Below are 19,333 nucleotides of genomic sequence, written 5' to 3'. Positions count from 1 at the left end.
TACTGTGCAATTATTTCCTTCATGCAGCACTCATGAAAGACAGATATAAAACGTATTAGTAAGAGCTCCTTTCCACAACTTTGTGACAGCATATTATCTTTCTTCTTAAAATGCTTGTCATTTTTATCAACAAAAAATTTGAGAAATTGCTTCAAAGCGTACACCCTTTTACCGAGGGGCAGTTAAACACTTACCCTTGCCAGCCATCCACTGTTCCTACCATTGCTTTGTGGCAGTGAATAGTTTTCATTGTTTTTTAGTTAAGTCAGTATTTTAATTGTTCTGATTTGACTCATGGCAAGGGTTGAGTTGCAGCCCAATTCCTAATGTTTGAGGGTATTATTAACTAACCAGTCATCTCTGTGTACATCTGTGCGACTTAAAAGGCATTTTGTATTTTACTTAAGGATTTGTTACGAATGTTTTCAGATTAAATCAGGTACAGTGGTAAGATGAGGACTTTCTGTGACATTCTTTATAGGATGTTGTTAGCATCTTCTCCCCAGGTTTCGTTAAAGTTGATTCTTATGTTTTATCTTTAATTCAGCTTGGTTTTATTGCTACTTTGGAGAGAGAAAAAAAAAATCTATTTTTTATTTTAAAAGAACTAGTAAAGACCTTCTTGCTTAATGCAGATTTTTCCTTTCCCACTTTTAACTGAAATTATATGAGCCTTTTCTGTGTCCATAGCCTTTAGAAACTTCATCTACAATAAGCTGAAATCTTGTATTACAGTAGAAACTGTATTGTCCTTCCACTCACGGGAAAAAAAACCCTCAACTCATCTGGGTCTTTAACATGGATTTGTGGGGTTTTACATATAATTAAATACTGTGCAACTGTGATCCTATACTTCACCTTGCTATGGAATTACTGTATATTTGTGTTCAATTAGCTGAAACCTATTCTGTTGAAAAGCCTACAAAGAGGCTCTGGTTCATAACTAAATATGAGATGCTTGGTCCCAAGTGGAACACAATTACTACTGTCAATAAAAGCTGCACATTACTTTTTAGTGCGTTGTTGCAGTTTGGCCTCTGTGAAACCAGTTCTTGGTTAAAGTAACATGAAGTGACTTATCATATGACAAATCACCTAAGTAATACAGTTATTCCAACAAATGCAGGAAGTGCACAGTTTTATTGTAGTGCTGTGGATAAATGCCTGTATCTTTAGATCCCTCCAACAAGCAGAAGGGCAGAGTTGTGTGGAAATGCATTATCTGCATGCATTGATCGTAACTCAAAAGCATGATTGTCCAGAAGAGGACATTGATTTCTTCACTGTATATTAATCAAGTTTCATTCTTGGGGAGGTGACGTAGAGTTAAATGCATAATAAGTGATTTGTTTTTGTAGGTGTTGGAGGGAATGGGAATCTGTTTGTTAGTTTCCTTTTAATTGCTTATTTTTAGGCAAGTGGTTTACAAAGATTGAAAAGATGCATCCTCTGTCCATTCTGTTGTACTTACCAGTATATTATCCACCCCTCTATCCTGAAAAGGGATCTTGGTATGTATTTTTGTGCCTGTTTGCTCTTGGTCTCTTGAATAAGAAGACTCAACCAAAAGCCTCACTGTACTTCTGAGCTTTGATCAACACACTACCCAGGGTAGTTGAGATTTAGTGATACATGCTACTTCTGAATTCCTGTCCTTACTGGAACTTGGGGAGTGTAACTCTTCTGCCTTATTTAGTTTCTGCCCTTTTTGTCTTCAATAGCAGAAGACCATTGAGCAGTGACTCATGTGGGGCAGTTTTAGATGTCAAATACTCGTTTCCTTCATGGGTGGCACTTGTAGATTGAACGTCTGTTCCTCTTCATAGTGCACCTGGCAAAGAGTTGGCAGAGAGTGTGTTTCTAAGTTCATGTCTGAGTGTTAGCAGATCCCGATCAAGAAATGAACTCTAAGATGCCCTTTACAGTACTGTTACAGAACTACAAATAGTGCTGGAGAAGCAGTTCTGTGTAAGAGCAAGTATATGTGCATGGGTCTGTGCTAAGGAATTGAGTGAAATTTCTTTGAACTACTCGGTTACGGGGTAAATAGTAAGTTATTTGAACAGGGTGGAGTTTTGCACATCTGTAATTGTTTCTGTGATGCTCAATTATTTTACTTGTTAGAATAAGACATAGTAATTTAAGGTAGGCTGACATTAGCTATTGTTTGAAGAGTGCCAAAAGCGTGGAAAATGGCCACACATGTGATTTGTCTCGGAACTTAGCAGAACTTCTTAGCAGGAGGTTTTGACGTGCAGGCCAGATTTGGATTAAGCTGTGTACAGTGCTTGAAGGTACTTGTAAACCTTGAGAGCTGCTACTAAGGCTTTCACAGACTCAGCTTTCAGGGCACTTGTGTCCATCCCCCATTTCCCTCTCCCCATCTACTTACTTCAGCTGTTTTGGGGGTTTGCTTATTTTTTGGGGTGTTGTTGGATTGAGGGATTTTTCTGTTGTTTGGATGTTTTTCTTTTTTTTTTCCCCCTTTCCCCTCCCTCCTGTTAGGTTTGTGAACTAAGCTTCGAAAACATGAATCACATGTAACTTAAGCAGCAATGTCTGCCTGCAGCCTCATGTAAGCTGTGCCCTGCTTTCTGGAAGAGGTAGCTGGGATGGGTTGAGCGCCAGCATCGGACAAGTCGTGGCAGACCAGTGCTGTGTTGAAATGCCCTGCTTCTCGGGGCAGGCTAACCTCTGCGGGGTCCCTTGCCACCGGGCTAGGCTTACTGGAGCACCCGAGCTGTCTTGGCGCTCTCCCGTACGCACCAGTCTGCAGTGCAGACATACCTTTTCCTCCGAGCACCGTCGCTCTCGGGTTGCAGTTGTTCACGCTTGTGCTGTCCCCTCTCGGGGAGGGGAGCCATGCATCAGAGCTAGGTGGGTGTTTCTCTGCAACGTGCTTCCCCAGGGTTGGGTAAAAGCTGCGATGTAGCCAGCGCTGCTCAGACTCTTGGTCTTCCACGTGAAAATGCTTTGCCGCCAAGTTTGAGGCTTTCTGACTTGTGCGTCTCTCCTTGCATGGGCGCAAACGCGTGCAGCCTGCCTTGCCGCCTTCCCGAAAGGCTATCTGCATAAATATGAAAATCTCTCTGACATTTCCACACCTCATTTAAGCAGACAGTGGAAATATTATATTCCCTCTTGATATATATTACATATCATCCCAAAGCTTCTCGTTGCCGTGAGGTGGTATTGCATGGGCTGGGTGAGTCACAGATTCCTGGACTGTGGAGAATCCCATGTGAAATCTGAGGAGCAGAGGGACACTGAGATGAGGTGTCTGAATCCCCCTTTCCACACCCCAGAGGGAATACGTAGGAACAGCCTACCCTTCCTTAGGTGCCTCTAGGGCCACAATTAACAACGACAGTAATTAGCATTTACATTTTAGCAGTCTCTTAAAAGCCTAAGTAAATCTAAATAGTTTCTACAGCCAGCACAGTTGGGTGTTTTTTTTTCCCCCTGCAGTTGTTGGTTCACTAACGTTTCAGTCCAGTGGTCTGTCAAATCTTAACTCTCACAGGAAAAAAACATTTCTTGTGTCTGCTGTGCTGTTGGTTCTGTGTCTGCATCAATTTTATGTGACTTAGGACTTCTCAGTTCCTTGCTGTTTATGTGCTTTTGTAAAATGGTAGACTTTGCATCTCTTTGAGCTACTGCATCAACCGTTACGGAATTGGTTTTCTGCAGTATTTCTCAAAAACCTGCCATTTAGGCTGTTAAAATCCAGAAGGTTTGATTGGACTGGTGTGGGTTTGTTCCCTTCCATGCACCCTCTTCCCCCCCGCAATACTGAAAAAAACCAAGCTCTTTCTGTTGTCTAAAACTCTTCATACAAAAGCGAGGTCAGGACTGCGTTTGGCAGTACGCAGCTTCACAAAACAATCAGGAAAAAGGCTTTTCCTCTTCGTCTCCTTGCGTGGGATTTAGCGGTGAAGCCGTGGCTGTCGCTAATCCTGCCGTTACCCAAAGAGGATATTTTACAGAGCGAGTGCCGCTGCCGTGTGCTGCGGGAGGGAGCAGGACTGCGCCAGCCCCGAGGGAACACCCCTGCCCGGGATGGGGGATGCCGGCTCCCCGGCGGGGTCAGGGCCTCAGGAGCACCTCCAGAAATCCTGGCAGCAGCCGGGGCTCCTGCCGCTGCTGCAACACGATTCCCTGCGTGCCCTCTCCTGACCCAGCTCTTTAAAAGTGATAGGCTATCCTTTCCATGTTTAAAATGTCTTTAGGAGTCAGTCAGTAGGCCTAACGAAGGAGTGAATAACGTGCCAAGCTCCTGGGAAGAAGCCTATTTTTGCTTTCTCAAAGTAATATCCTACGACTGTAGGAAAGGACTTTGATTTTGATTTTTATTTTTAAATTTACTGTTAAAAAGGCTTGTTGATTCCCAAGTTCTTTTGAGTACAGCCATGGAAGAATTCACCCATTTATTGCTGAATTTTGCTCCACCATCTGATCACTTTTGCTTTTTCTAAATTACATTTGCAAAGGGAACCTTCAAACTGTCTTGACAGCCTGAATCAAAACTGTGAAGAGGTCTCAGCTGCTCCATTCATCTCAATAGATTTCTGACATAAAACAGGGATTTAGCAGAGCACTTAAATACTTGATTCTCTTAAAGCACATGCTTAAGTGCGGTTGAAGTACCCACTGGTTTTTGCAGCTCTGTGGATTTGCTACCCTGAGTTGTTGAATCAGGCCTGTTTCGCTGCTTATAACCTTAGCAAAAAGAGTCAACTGAAGTGCTTATACCATCACTCTGAATACATCCTTCCTGCCCGTTAAAATCAAAGTAGTACAAATTGAGCTTAATAACAAAATAATTCTGGGACAGCTAGTCTCATTTTCCACACTCATTTTAGTTCACTGCAAGATCCTGCTGCAATTTCCAGTGCCTCTAGGAATTTTTGTGGAGACCTTAATTCCATTGTGCTCTGCAGCATTTCGCTGCAGGCAGCTATAAGGATGGGGAATCATTTAAAATCCTATGTTTTAGGTTCTTACTCAGTGCTATTCCTGGAGCTGTTGAGCAACACACAGTCTTTAATATATTTATCCTCAATTATCTTTCTGAAGTTTCATCTATTACTACTCCATCTGGGAAAACAGGGTACAGAAAAGTAAAACCAGAAGTCAGACAGCCTGTCTGCAGCACAGCAAGTAATTGGACCCCTGGATCCCAAGCTGCCACTGTAATCACTGTACTGCATTCCTCAAATCTGTAATTATTAAAATGACTGAGCCATTGGTTGATGTGGTGGGCTGTAGCCTTTACTTTTGAGAATATGAGAATGGGAAGGCAGTGAGCTAGGGAGAGACTTTTTCTGGCTCTTCCAGTAGTTTCTAACCATTAGAACACTGAATTTATTAAATAACTAAAGATTTTAATTTCAGAGACTAGGTTGATTTCAGCTCTACAAATTCATGTTTTGACACCTCAACTTAAAAATGGAACATAAAATTACTACAGGAATTTAATAGTCATTAAAGAACTCTGAAATGCAGTTAATAAAAATGTTTTATCTGTGTGTATATATATATACACACATCTCAACCTCTATTAATCATTCTAACAATGTGCATGAGTTGGGATAATCTCTCTTTTATTAAGTGTTCATGTGGGCAATCTGCTAGCCATTGCCAATTTCCTAAACGGATACCTTAGTAGTTTCTATAAGATTTTTTCATAAGATCTTGAATTAAGACTACAAAAGAAGAGACCTTGATAGTACCAAGTTTTATGAGTTATGTCCATTAGATTGCGTAGCCCTCCTACTCAAATATTACTAGGGTTGTTAATTTACTGTGGCGCTCCGTTCCATTTAGCAAAGAGATTTAAGTAGAAATACTAGTTTGGGATATTGGAAAAATGTCTTACGGATGTCATTTTGCTAGCTTAAATTGTGAACTGTTCTTAATTTTTAAATGGCAGCAGCTGAATATCTGTTGGGTTAACTAGGAGGCTGTTGTTTGTTTAGAGTCTCCAATTAGGTTTTACAGTGAAGCATTTGTTAATTCAAAGAATTCTTTAAAAATAAATAAATGGTCAGAGTAAAAAGGCATTGGCTCAGATGTTGCTGTGGTTTAACCTGTGAGAAGATGTATTCTGAAATCTCATTACCTTTTGCAGCAGTAATACTTTATGGTAAGCAAAGGATCTTAAAATTTATTGTTATCATCCCTTTACAATCTTTGTGACAGCTAAGTATACCTGTAGTTTGCAAACAAACTCCAACAACTGCGAAAGTAGAATTAATATTCTGGACATCTGCAGTTCAGTGTACATTTTACTATTCTCTTATCTTCCCTATTCTGCCCACAGTGTGTCCTTCGGCACGCTTTAGAGGGCTGTAGGACTGATTTCCCATGGTATGTTCCGCTTGGGGAGTGTCTCCCCAGTTTACAGCATTTGTGCTGTGAATCCTGCTGCTGCTTTAGTTCTGTCTAGGTAAACATGGCTTAATGAGCTGTGGTCCATGCGTGCTCTTGGAGGTTCTGAAAACAGGCTCTGCAAAACAAGTGGGGTTTTTATTTGTTAGGAAGCAGAAGTCTGGGAGAAGATAGTTGAAGCAACAACAAAGAGTGCATATACTGTAGTTATGTGGTCAAGAAAGTACATCAACTTTATCAATTTATTTTGTCACAATAGTTAAATGTAATTTTTAGGTATAGAGATTTATAGATATTAGAGGTTGATGTTAGAGGCTAACTACAGTAAGTTTACTTCAGCCCTTACTGGGACATACAAGATCTATTGCTGTATGACTTCTTCTTTCTCTCCCTTCTGCCTTATTTCTTTACATTCTTTTTTTTTTTTCTTCTTTCTTTCCTCAGTTTTGGTAATTTCTGGAATTATATTTAATAGCGAGAAAATTTACTAACATTTCGGTGGGTCCAGGGAAATTCTTTGGTACAGTCTGTATGTTTTTAAAAGGTTGCTGAATGGTTGCCTTAGTGTCCAGCTAAACATAAATTTCCAAAGCTGGTTCGGGTTCCACATGACCACGCTTCAGATAGTGGAAGAAAAGCGTACTCAGTTCAAAACTCACTGGAAATGCTTAGTTACAAGATTGCCTTCAAACTACAAAATTTACTACCTGGTTTTCCATCACAAATGAGGTGTGGACTTAGAGACTTTTTTTTTAATGTAATTTCAGTTCTTGACTTCATCACATTTATATATTGTACATTAGGTCACGTAAGATTTTATAACACTGTAATACCTGTTGCAGCACTAGATCAGAACAGGCTCTTCAGAAGGATCGCTCACGTCCCATTCCTTATGTGTTAAGGGCTTTTCAGATTTCGTTCTCTTTAATGAAGGCTCCATTGCCTCAACCCGATTTCGGTAAAATTATCAATATTTCCTTCACACTGAATAATTTAAGAAAACAAAAAAAAAAGGTGGCAAAACACTTCTTAGAGGAGTAGTTATATGTAAACTGTGCGGGCTACAATTGTCATCTCCTGCAACAGGCTTTTTGAGTACCCGAGAGGTTTGCCTAAATGCATTGTCTTTTTTTAATTACCCAGAGCTGTAAAGAGTAAAGTTTTATGGAATAGTGGCTTAATGGTGCATTTATTTGGGGCTTTATTGTAAACGTGACCTGCAAGGCTTACTTCTATCAGATAATAAGAAATCTTGAAAAAAAAAATCTCAATTTTGTTCTCTGAAACAGAAAACACGAGGTATCAAATGCTACTCACTCCTTTTTAAGAACAGCATGCTGTCAGCTTAATTTCCTTTTGAAATATGAAAATGTGGCTGCAGATAAACAGTTTATTTTTGGAAGTTGGAAAATTGTATTTTCCAGATAAAGTACATTCCCAAATATTTGAGGAAATAAGTCTAGGGGTATTGATGTTACAGTTGGTGGATACTTGATGTATTCATTGGAAACCTCGATTTTTTTCAAGGATTGGTTATTTCTGATTTTAATCTATTTTGGGTTGAAACTGCAAAAGTCTACCCAGAGGTGCACAGGTTTTTGAAGGAACAGTAAGATGATCACTAGTTTTTAATTAGATGAATCCACATTTAAGCTGTAGTTACAGTGTTGATTCAAATATGCGTCTTCTACAGGTACTTATCTAAATGCTGGTTAATGTAAACATGTATTTGTGAGAGAAATAGTGAGTTGGTAGCTATTGCTGGGTCTTTTCATTTGATGTTTCGATACATGGGTATACACATTTACACTACAATGCATTGCTGGCATTTTAATCCTTTTTTTTTTTTTAGAGATAGCTCAGGTTTTAGAGTTTCTCTAAATGACATAAAATCTAGTAAGGGAGTATTTGCACAGGGGGATAGATGGGCTGTTAACATTACAGCTATTTAGTTGTTCTTCTCGTTCTTTATTTTTTTCAGATCTGATATTTTTCTGACTTCTAGTTGCCTGTAGCTTTTGAATTAAAAAATAGCCTCTGGGCAATCAATCATAAAATATTCATTCACTTTAAGGAGGCAAGGATTTCATCTGTGTACATCCTTTTTAAACTCGTAAATATGAGTTTTCAATGGGCTGTTAGTCTGTGAAAGCAAATTGCAGAGTTAGATATGTGGAAAGACACCTATCTTTGCTCATATTGAATATTTATGCCAGGTTAGAACTGAAGGGGTGAGTAGATATGTGTGGTGTAGTGATCTCAATGTGGAACTGTGGTGACTGTCTGAACTGTTCACACTGCCATTGACCAGTAATATAACTAAAACTGAAGAGAAGCATCTAGCATAAGCACCATTGTTGTGCTTTTAAAACAGCTTTTTATAGTGTACTGCCTCATCCAAGAAAGGATCGAGTAGAGATGTTCTACACTCTTTGAAAACAACAAGACTTCAAGGAAGGAGTTTTTTACCATTATGTGTTTAATACGTGGAAAGAATGTAAAGGTAAAAATCCTCCAGCGAAGGGAGGATTTTGATATCAGGGTTGATGTTATATCAGAAGCACCCTTTTCACCGCTCGTATCACATGATTCTTCCAATGACTTATAGGGAGCTGCAAGAACAACAGATTTCCTCCCTGTTGTGCTATCGTACCAGGTTTTGCATTACTAGATAGTCCTGGGCAGCAGTTACAACTTGGTTTCTACTTTTAGCAATATCATCTTCCTGCCAAACAAAAATGTTCTCATATATATGATGCTACCTATTCTGTTATCTGAAAACATGAACCTAAATGTTGGCTTTTGACAAACCTTTTCCCATTAATTCTCTTTTAGAGTGATAGTCTGCATGTCCTGTGTGTTTGCATAATAAGAAGAAAGGTTGATGCAACTGTGAAGTAAAACCCAATGTATTTTTTAAAAAACTGTATTTAGAGTGATTTAAGATTTTCCTTACTTGTGTGCTATTCCTTATTTTGAGTTGTAGGATAGAGAAATTTGATGAATAGCTAAGCTTGATTTTTCTATAAAATTTTCTCTCTCAGAATTGTTTTCAGAAAGTTCTTTAAATTAGTTTCCATGTACTTTGTCCATTACTTGATTTTTAATTTCTTCTGGAATGTAGTCATTGCATATATATTCTGAATCTTTGTCTAAGACAATGTGTTTAAAAAAAAAAAAAAAGGAAAGTCTTATGCAATTAGATCTTACCCTAAATCTTTCTTTTTTTCTGTTTTTGTTTTGTTTTGTTTTTTTTCATTTAGGAATTTCATGTGCTTGGCGGAGATGGAAAAAAATGAAAAACAAGCTGGCTTCCTGGAGAAAGAAGGCGGCAAATGCTTAATGGAACTTTATTGCTGTGGAACCCTGTTTTGAGTGCTCCTCCTAGACATCTTTCATAAATCTTCTAGATAGCAGCAGATTGATATGATTGGAAACCTGGCTCATCAAACAGCATCCACTGGAAGAAGCCTGCTTGGAATATGACATTTTGTATTGTTTCTGAAAGTCTGTGAGAAAACACTATAGACATCTACGTATTGTTTCTTAACTCTGCATCTCGATTCAGCTACAGCAAAACTAGCCTTTGAAGTGAATAGAACCAGAGCCCTTTCAGAAACTTTTATTGAACATGACTCATGGAGAAGAGCTTGGCTCTGAGATGCACCAGGATTCTGTTGTTCTAACTTACCTAGAGGGATTACTAATGCATCAAGCAGCAGGAGGCTCAGGTACTACAGTTGACAAAAAGTCTACTGGGCATAGTGGAGAGGATCAAAACTTTAAGATTTCTGGAAATATATTTCCCAGCTGTCAAAGTAATGGTCCAGTTCTTAACACAAATACATATCGGGGATCTGGCATGCTGCACCTCAAAAAAGCAAGACTGTTGCAGTCTTCTGAAGACTGGAATGCAGCAAAGAGAAGGCGGTTGTCTGATTCCATTGTGGATTTAGATGGAAAAAAGGAAGCTTTGTTAGCTGGCATGGTAGAAAATGTGCCTAAAGGCAAACAGGATAGCACATTACTTGCCTCTTTGCTTCAGTCGTTCAGCTCTAGGCTGCAGAGTGTTGCTCTGTCACAGCAGATTAGGCAGAGCCTTAAGGAGCAAGGGTATTCCCTTAGCCATGATTCTTTACAAGTGGAGAAGGATTTAAGGTGCTATGGTGTTGCGTCCAGTCACCTGAAGACTCTGCTGAAGAAGAGCAAAGCAAAAGATCAGAAGCTGGATAACAGCCTGCCTGATATAACAAAGAACCTGCCCAAAGAGAGGTTTATCGAATCTCCTCATGCGGTGCAGAGCGGACCTAAAGTGATCAATGAGCCACTGTCATGTGCTGCAAGATTACAAGCTGTTGCAAGCATGGTAGAGAAACGATCTAGTCCTGCTGCTTCACCGAAGCCCAGCGTAGCGTGCAGCCAGCTAGCTTTACTCCTTTCAAGTGAAGCTCACTTGCAGCAGTACTCCAGGGAACATGCTTTAAAAGCACAAAATGCAAATCAGGTAGCAAGTGAGAGACTTGCAGCTATGGCCAGATTACAAGAAAGTGCTCAGAAAGATATTGGCCAATTTGGTTTAGCAAAAGGAATTACAAGCCATCTCAATGGTCAGACAGGATCATCAACCAAAACAGCATCTAGCAAAAGCAATATGGCACCATTTCAGAGTTCAGTGGGAATCATGCATTCGCCTCCCAAAACTGTGGGATACAAAGGTACTTTGGAAAGGCGTAACCTGAAAACCTCTCCCAGCAACAGTTTGCTCTTGCATCTACTGAAAAGCCAGAATACCACCAAACATGTAAAAGGGCATGAACAGAGTGAGAGAGTCAGCATTTTTGAAGACAGCAGCACACCAACAACTATTGATGAGTATTCAGACAACAATCCTAGTTTTACGGAAGACGACAGCAGTGATGATGAAAGATCCCATTCTAGCTGTCTTCCTATAGACCTATCCTTTAAACAGAGGACAGATAAGCCAGATGCGGGTCCACCTGCATCACTGGATAACCTGACTCAGTCCTTGCTTCATAACTGGGATCCAAAAGTTTCCTGTACAGAGAACAAGGAAGACAAAGACACTCCAAAAGCTTCTAAGCTGAATCCTCACCATAAAGTAACACTGCTTCAGCTGTTACTTGGCCATAAGAGTGAAGAAAAGGTAGACAAGAGTCACGACCCTCAGGGACCACACAGTGCGGCTGATGTGGCAAAATTCACTGTACAGACTGGTAAAAGGACTCCTGTTACTGACAGTCCCAGTGCAAATCGAATGACTCCGTTAAGCACTCCACCTCTGCTGGCTTCTACAAAAGCAGACTCACCTATCGATCTCTCACACCAATCGTTAGCCATCAAGCGTAGCTCGCCACCGTATGCCTGCAGCATCCAGCCGGACAGGCTGGTGAATCCCGCATCTAAACATTTGATAGACCTTTCTAAAAACAAAGAAATTCAAGGAACCAAGCTGAGCAGGAACAATAGTCCCCAGAACTCTTCGGCTTTCAGCGCCAGCAAGCTGTTGCAGAACCTCGCTCAGTGCGGCATGCAGACTTCCATGTCAAGTGAAGAACAAAGAGCTAGCAAACAGCTGCTGGCAGGGAACGCAGATAAACCTGTAGGCCTGATTGATAGATTGAACAGTCCTCTGCTTACGAATAAATTGAGTACGCATGAAGAAAATAACAAAATATTCAGTTGTCAGCCTGCACCCACTGAACAAGGACTTCCAGGTTCGGAAATAGAAAATCTCCTTGAAAGGCGCACTGTCCTTCAGCTGCTGCTGGGAACTCCCAATAAAGGTAAAAGTGAAAAGAAAGAGAGGATGCTTTTAAGAGATGAAAGTTCTCAAGAACAGACAGATAAGGCTTTGAATGAGCAAATATTGACGGTGAAAATAAAAACTGAACCATCTGAAGAATCAAATGTTCCTTATAATTCAAATGCACAACAAGTAAGAGAGTGCAAGGGTAACAAATTTCAAGGATTTGTTCATTCACTGCAGAGGAACACAGCTGCTTCTCCAGCATCCGAGGAGTTGAAATCTGAGCCTCTTTCGCCTCAGGATTTCTCTTTTTCCAAAAATGGCCTGCTAAGTAGGTTGCTGAGACAGAATCAAGACAGTTACCCTGCAGATGAGCTGGACAGAAGTCACCGAAACAATGAGCTGACACACCTTGAATCAAAGAGTCTTTGCACAGTACCGAAGAAGAGGAAGCTTCACACTGAGCCTTTGGAAAGTCCATTAAAAAAGATTAAAAGTAATGTGTCTGATGCTGCAAACAATCATTCTTCTCCTACAGAGGCACTATACGGGCCTTTGCTTAACCAGCAAGAACTGAAATTCAGCAGAAGTGATGCTGAATTTAAATATGCTGTAAGTCATGGTTCAAATAATGAAAGTGAAAATAGGAGTTGGTCTAGAGATAGTAAAGGCTTTAATGTGTTGAAACAGCTGCTTCTCTCAGAAAACTGTGAGAGAGATCTGTCACAACATAGGAATAATGTACTAACAGAGGGCAAGAAAAAAGGAAACAAAACCAGTGCAACAATTATTAAACCTGAATTCAGCATTTCGTCGGTAAGTTCATTAATGGCCAGCCCTGTGCAACAGAACAATTGTGTAGATCATAGAACATTTCAGTATCCTGTAGCAGTAAAAAGCCCTGCCAGTTCCCCTTTCCCTGAACATTTGGGGAGTACGGTATCTAGGCTCGAGTCCGACCAGTTTAGCATGTGTCCCGTGCCCGGTGAAAAAGGGCCCATCAGATGGGTGATCACAGGTATGGACAAGAATGATTATGAAAAAGACTCTCCAAGACTGACCAAAACCAATCCAATATTGTACTACATGTTACAGAAAGGCGGCAACTCTGTTAGTAGCCAAGAAGCACATGACAAAGAAATCTGGAATGAACCTTCATATACCGATAGTTCAACTCATGTTACAATCAAAGAGGAGCTGACATCCAACGCAGAGCTGAAAACTCCTTTTAGTAACTTTGACAAAGAAATCTGGAATGAACCTTCATATACCAATAGTTCAACTCATGTTACAATCAAAGAGGAGTTGACATCTGATGCAGAGCTGAAAACTCCTTTTAGTAACTTAAGAAGCCCTTACAACAGCCATATGGGGAGTAAGACCTCTCATCAACATGGTGTGAATGGAGAAATGCATGGACTTCTGGAAAAAGTGCTAACAATCAAAAAAGAGCCAGAATAAACTACAGCCTCCTCAGTGAGTTTACAATCAGTGGTTTTGAATCTTTGTTTTTAAAAAAAAAAAGAAAAAAAAATAAAAATGAGTACGAACTTGACTACTGTATAAATCGAGCATGATTTTAGAAAAGCATGGTCTAATTGAAACATGTTTTCATTTGATAAACTTTTTATTTTTCTGGTGATGTTATTTAAAATACATGTAGATAAAATTTGCTTTACAATAGATTGTCACAAGGAAACTAAAAAGGTTGTAATTTGTACAAGACATTTCTGTATGTATCAGATTAAGTTATGAGTACTCTTTGATCAGAGTCTTATTTGGATCTGCAAGTTTTTGGTATAGCATAAAGTGCAAGCGTACAGCCTAGGTGGTGGTAATGCTGCGTTTCTTCCCTCCCTGTAAAATAATCCTTATTTTTTGGAAGCCTGAGCATAGAGACAGTGTACTTTTTTTTTTTTTGGGAATGTTTAATATGTTTTGTGAAATTTTAAGAATAACTTCTAAGAAATAGAGCTGTCCGTCCAGGGTATTAGCTCGTCATATTGGAAAACCTGTGTCAGTGTTAATAATTGAAATGCACTGAAATGTATTTTTTAGTGCTTCCAAAATTTTTATTGTTATTTTTAAATCTTGTTTGTGGTCCTGCCAGAATAGTGGTGTAAAACATATTTTTCTTCCTTGCCCTGCTCTCGACAACTGCCTTCCTCAGAATCCTTAGCCGTAGTTATGAGTTACTAGTTACAATTAAGGGGGTTTTTTAGGTTTTTATACAAAAGGCAGATTTTCATAGGCCATGCAAGTACTGCATGAGTCGTCTTGTCGGCGCATTCCTGTCACTTCCCTGCTTAAAAGGGGAGAGTCAAAATGCCTCTTGGAGTAGTGCGATTAAGAAAGCTTAGCGCATATATTTGGTGAGGAAAATGGTGGAAAGTTTGTGAAGCGGATGAGCGGAATTGTCTGTTTAGCACCATCCTGCTTCCCCTGCAGAATATTACCAGCTGTGCTAAAGCAGCACATCAGACTTCCACTCAAAGATGGAATAGGATTTTAATGAAAAATGCGTTGGCCTCTTCCTACAACCAGGGAGAAGAATCCATATTCTGCCAATATTTATTACTCTCTGAACAGCTGATGCATGGTTTAATGCACTACCCTTTCACTGCAGAAAACCTGGTTTTGGAATAATTTTTCAGTTTGCACTGAGAATGAAATTGTGGTTTTGTCATGTTCTGTAATGGATAGTGGGACGTGTCTGAGAAATCTTCCTCTGCCCTTTTCCTCAATCCCCACCTGTGCTGTGATTTGTAACATCTGGCAGTATCGGCCTGAGATGGGAGTAACTGAAAATTGCAGTCAAAGCTGAGACACCTTAGAAGAATTGCTGGCTAGGGAAGAGCCACGCGGCTCGGCTTTCCTGTTAACGCTGTCAGTGTTAACTCCATTTGCAGCCCTTATTTCTCAGAGGGGAGGAGGAGGACAAAGTCCTGTTCCTCTAAATTATATGCATTATTGGCAACCATAAGTTTTGCTGAACTCTTTACTCCCCTGGAAAAAAATGTTCTCTGTAGCTTCTGATTTCACTGATAGTCCCCTATGCTCTCAGCAGACAGCTAAGTAGTTGGCTTGCGTAGCTAATGAAAACTACACTCTGTTTTAATTTTGACCGTTTTCACTATTGAGAGCCGATGACATGACAAAACTGCTGTTTCTGTCCATCTCATGTTTGCGTAGCAGAGACGAGCGATGAGGCATTTTGCTCTTTTCTTTCTGGTTTGGTTTCAGAGATCCTTTTCCCGGCCTGCTGGCTTACAGAGACAGAGCGAGCTGTTGTCCCCCTCGCGTCCTCTGCGCCTTGCCTGGGATCAGTTTCCCTTCTTTCCACTGCAGTCCCTGCTGAAAGGGAATTCTCCTGTCTGCCAGCTGGAAAATGCACCGCTATTCAGTTTTACCCCCTGGGGGATACCTTCTTTTAGGGAACACAAATATTTGGCAGTACCCAATATAAAACATTCCCCCTGGTTTATATGAGAAATAACAGAGCGATTTAAAGATATATTTTTATGTTATTTGGGTGAAGCGTAATATATTAATGGGCTGTACAAAGAAGATTTATATTTTAAAACCTTCACACAAATCTAATATCATTTTAAATGTCATTGTCTGAAGTATAATATAAAAATAATTTTTTTTTGTCTTTAATATTGCATTTATAAGTGGCCCAATGACAATTCAAATGTCTCATAGAATAATCATTAATGAGATAAAGTATATTTTGGATTGACAGTGGAACTGAATTCTTTTTATATGAGTCAACCCAGCAGAAATATTAAAAAGATAGTATTTGTTCCATCCATGAAATGTCTCTTAAAGTCTTAATTGATTATTTTTCTTGAAACAACATGTATATAGGTAGGAAATATATATAATATAGAATAATAGATGGTCCCCAGAGTAAATACAGGGCTATAATCTACTTGAAGGGCTCCACAGGAAAATGCAGCTTGAATGGATGTGAAATAATCTGGTTGGAAAAACTTCATCAAAACAAATTTGAGCTGAAAAGTAGGGAGGAGAGTCTAACCCTAACAAAAAGTAACATTGGAGTCTAGGAGTGTGCTTACCTATGTATTTATTCTATGGTAGTCTATTGCTATAATATATACTTTTGAATATTTAGTTTTTAAAGTTTTATAAAACATTTAAGTTAAAATGTTAACAGTTTGACCAGTTAATCATTTAGTTTTCTTTGTAGGTGATGGTAATGAAAGGGTATTGCCACTCTCACAGATGTCAGTAAACTATAATAGACAAGAATCTAAGTTTAGGACATGCCGTTCATGGAAGAATCTTACCTCTCATAGATGTTGCAATCTCAAGCAGCACGTAACATAACGATGAGGCCCTTGAGAAGAGGCTAGGGCATGTCAACTGAATGCTTTTCAGACAGCTGCTACGAGGGCAACAGTCTTCTATGTGAAATTCTCCAGTATCACTGATGTTACCTGTCCCTAGGGAAGAGAGGTCGTCTTTAAAATCTACCCCATCCACATCTACAGCCTTTAAACCTGAGGACCTAAGGCTTTTTCATCATTTATCTTGCAGCATGGGTGAATAAAAAGAAGTCACCATTATTCTCCTTGGGGACTTTTCCCTCTCAGTTGTTCTATCAGAGCTGGGTTTGCTGCACCAGCAGAAGGACCAGTAGGGCTGGCCACATTTTTCCCAAGCACCTCAGAGATCCTTGATCTCCACCAGTCCCTGTAGATGAATGACAGACCAAGGTCATCTGTTGAGTGTAACGCTTGGTATTCTCAGCAACTCCTGTCTCCTTGGTACAGTAGACATTTACTACTAGGATATGCATTTTGGCTGTCCCTAATATGCTTCTTTAGTCTGCAAGTGGAAGCGTCAAAGATAGCTCTGCAAACTCAGGAGGCTGAAGTTTCAGCTAGGCCGTAGACTACAGACTTGAAGAAAAACAGGGCCTTGTCAGATAGTGGCAGAAGTAGCTGTGTAGGCAAAGAGGTGCAGGATTGATGGGTGCTGTTGTGCAATCTCGCCATCAAAAGAACAGGGAGGGAGAGGAGAACACGTCCCAGTTCTCTCCCACCCAGTCCCACGGGTGAGACTGCTGGGGGAAAGCTGCCTCCACCTCGTGGAGCAGCGAAGTGAGTTATGGATGCATCTATACCACGCTTGTAATTGCAGCCCCTTGGGACTTAGACCTGAATTAACTTTAACCTCGCTTAACTGGGAATGGTTGCAGCAGCAGCAGCTGGGTTGCTAAGTGCCCGATGCCTTGCTCGAGGGGGCATCTACAGGCTCATGCCGCTTCATCCAGTGTGGCGGTGTAGCCCTTAAACTAGCTAGATTTGGGGATTGACTTGCAATTGCCACGCAGATATGCCTTTTCTTTCCAGAAGAAAGCGTACGGGACTGAGATAACCAGATTTCTAGTGTCTCCTCTGCCAAAGTTTGAGGAAATGATGGGGGGCAATGCATGACCACAGAATCAAAGGTGTTTTGCTGGAGGGCTTCTCTCTACTGATACCGCATAACCAGGCGGCTCAGTTTGAGAAGTTTATAAAAGTTACGAGATCAAAAGGGAATTCAGCCATAACTTTCACTTTTCTTAGCCATTTACTCTTAGTAATGTTTTTAAATTTTTAATTTACAAATGTTTTTAAAAGAAAGAAATGAATGGTTTAAATTTTCCCTGTTAAATGTTGGTGAAAGTATTACAGCTCTCATTGACGTCAGTGACATGATATTACCAGTTTGTTCTCTGCCACATCTTACAGAGGAGTAAACTGGTAAGTATATATTATATATATTTATATATAATGTAAATATATTGACTTGTTACACCTATTATAATATGTTGAAATTGGTTTTTAAAAGGTGATGTAAATAGTGGTTTCCTTAATGAAAAATACATATTTTGTATTGTTCTAATACAAAGGAAAAAAACCCTTTTAATCTTTTTTGTTATGTATATTCCATGTATAAGTGTAAATACGATCACATAGGTTTAAAAACTTTTGCATGTATGTATACAGTTGCAAGTCTGGAAGAATGTATAGAAAAATACTTTTATTTAAAGTTGTGATTACCTGCTGCATGAAAAGTGCATGGGGGACCCTGTGCATCTGTGCGTTGGCAAAAAAAAAAAAATGTCTTAACAAGTCAGGTCAGTTCAAAACACAACAGTATTCCACTTCTGGACATGACTTCTGCTGTGGTATTTTAGCTTTGTGAAAGAATGTGCTTCAAATCAAAAGGGTCTGGGGGAAAAAAATAAAAAAACAAAACAAATTGCAAAACTACTTTTAAAACATGAAGTACTCATAAGTCTATAATCGGTCATGTAAGTTCAGGGCTCCATTTTGCATAATTGAAATATTGTACCAGGACTATTACATCCCTGTAAAACAAAGGAATATTGATTTTCATTGCCATACATAAGAATGCGGGATTTTACCACAACCGATTTTATTGTGATGTGTCTTCAGTAATTTATCTAACTGGTCTCATTTTTTATTAGAAATTAATTTCCTCATGTGATGTCACAAAACTGTACATACTGCAGTGTGAAGTTTTTTTAAATCTTTCAGTGTTTACTTCCTGCAGAAGATTTGAATAAATGAGAAAAATGCATTGTCTTGATGGTTTTTAAATCTGCTTTATTTCCTGTGTACTCTCCATTATTGGAGTGTTAGCGGGCTCTTTGCATCAGTGGTATTAATATAAATTTCTGACAACAAAACTATCTCAAGGAACTTAGGGACACATAGCCTTCAACAAGGCTACTGACTGGAAATGGAGAGTCGTGGAGCTGGAAATGAAACAATCTAAATCAGATTAGCAGCTTTACTTTACAAAGCACTGTACTGTGTTTTATTCAAATACCCTGCTGCTTTTTAACTCGAAATCAGTGACCATAAACTAGAAACCTCTAAATGGGAATTTTCATGTGAAAATCAGTTTAAACAAATGTTGAAACATTTTTCAGGTCCCCTGTGCAGGGCAGGAAAGGTGTTTGCCCACTAAAATCTACTTTGGTCCATATCGCAGACAGGACTTTTTAGTTGTATTCAACTTAAGTTCTTAAGGAAACGTGTAGAAAAGTGAACACAATTTGCCCGTGAAAACTATACAAAGACTTAACAGTGCACTTGCATCATATTTTGCAGCTTTTAAGTTAGCTTATGGCAT

At 39.6% G+C, this 19,333-nt stretch overlaps 1 protein-coding gene across 7 annotated transcripts in view; it reads left to right on the top strand.

Annotated features, from left to right (window-relative positions):
* NRIP1 (nuclear receptor interacting protein 1) overlaps positions 1-18,780 on the top strand; it is a 101,615-nt gene extending 82,835 nt beyond the window's left edge. For all 7 annotated transcript variants that reach the window (XM_054835153.1, XM_054835163.1, XM_054835106.1 and 4 more), the window contains one exon: positions 9,654-18,780. In XM_054835153.1, coding sequence (XP_054691128.1) covers positions 10,022-13,618 — 3,597 coding nt within the window. In that variant the 5' untranslated portion in view covers positions 9,654-10,021 and the 3' untranslated portion in view covers positions 13,619-18,780. The remainder of the gene's footprint in view (positions 1-9,653) is intronic.
* The last annotated feature ends 553 nt before the right edge of the window (positions 18,781-19,333 follow it).

Source organism: Grus americana, chromosome 1 (assembly GCF_028858705.1).
Source record: "Grus americana isolate bGruAme1 chromosome 1, bGruAme1.mat, whole genome shotgun sequence".
Classification (NCBI taxonomy): Eukaryota; Metazoa; Chordata; class Aves; order Gruiformes; family Gruidae; genus Grus; species Grus americana.
Note: the sequence above shows the minus strand (reverse complement) of the source record. Positions and strands in the feature narration are given on the sequence as shown.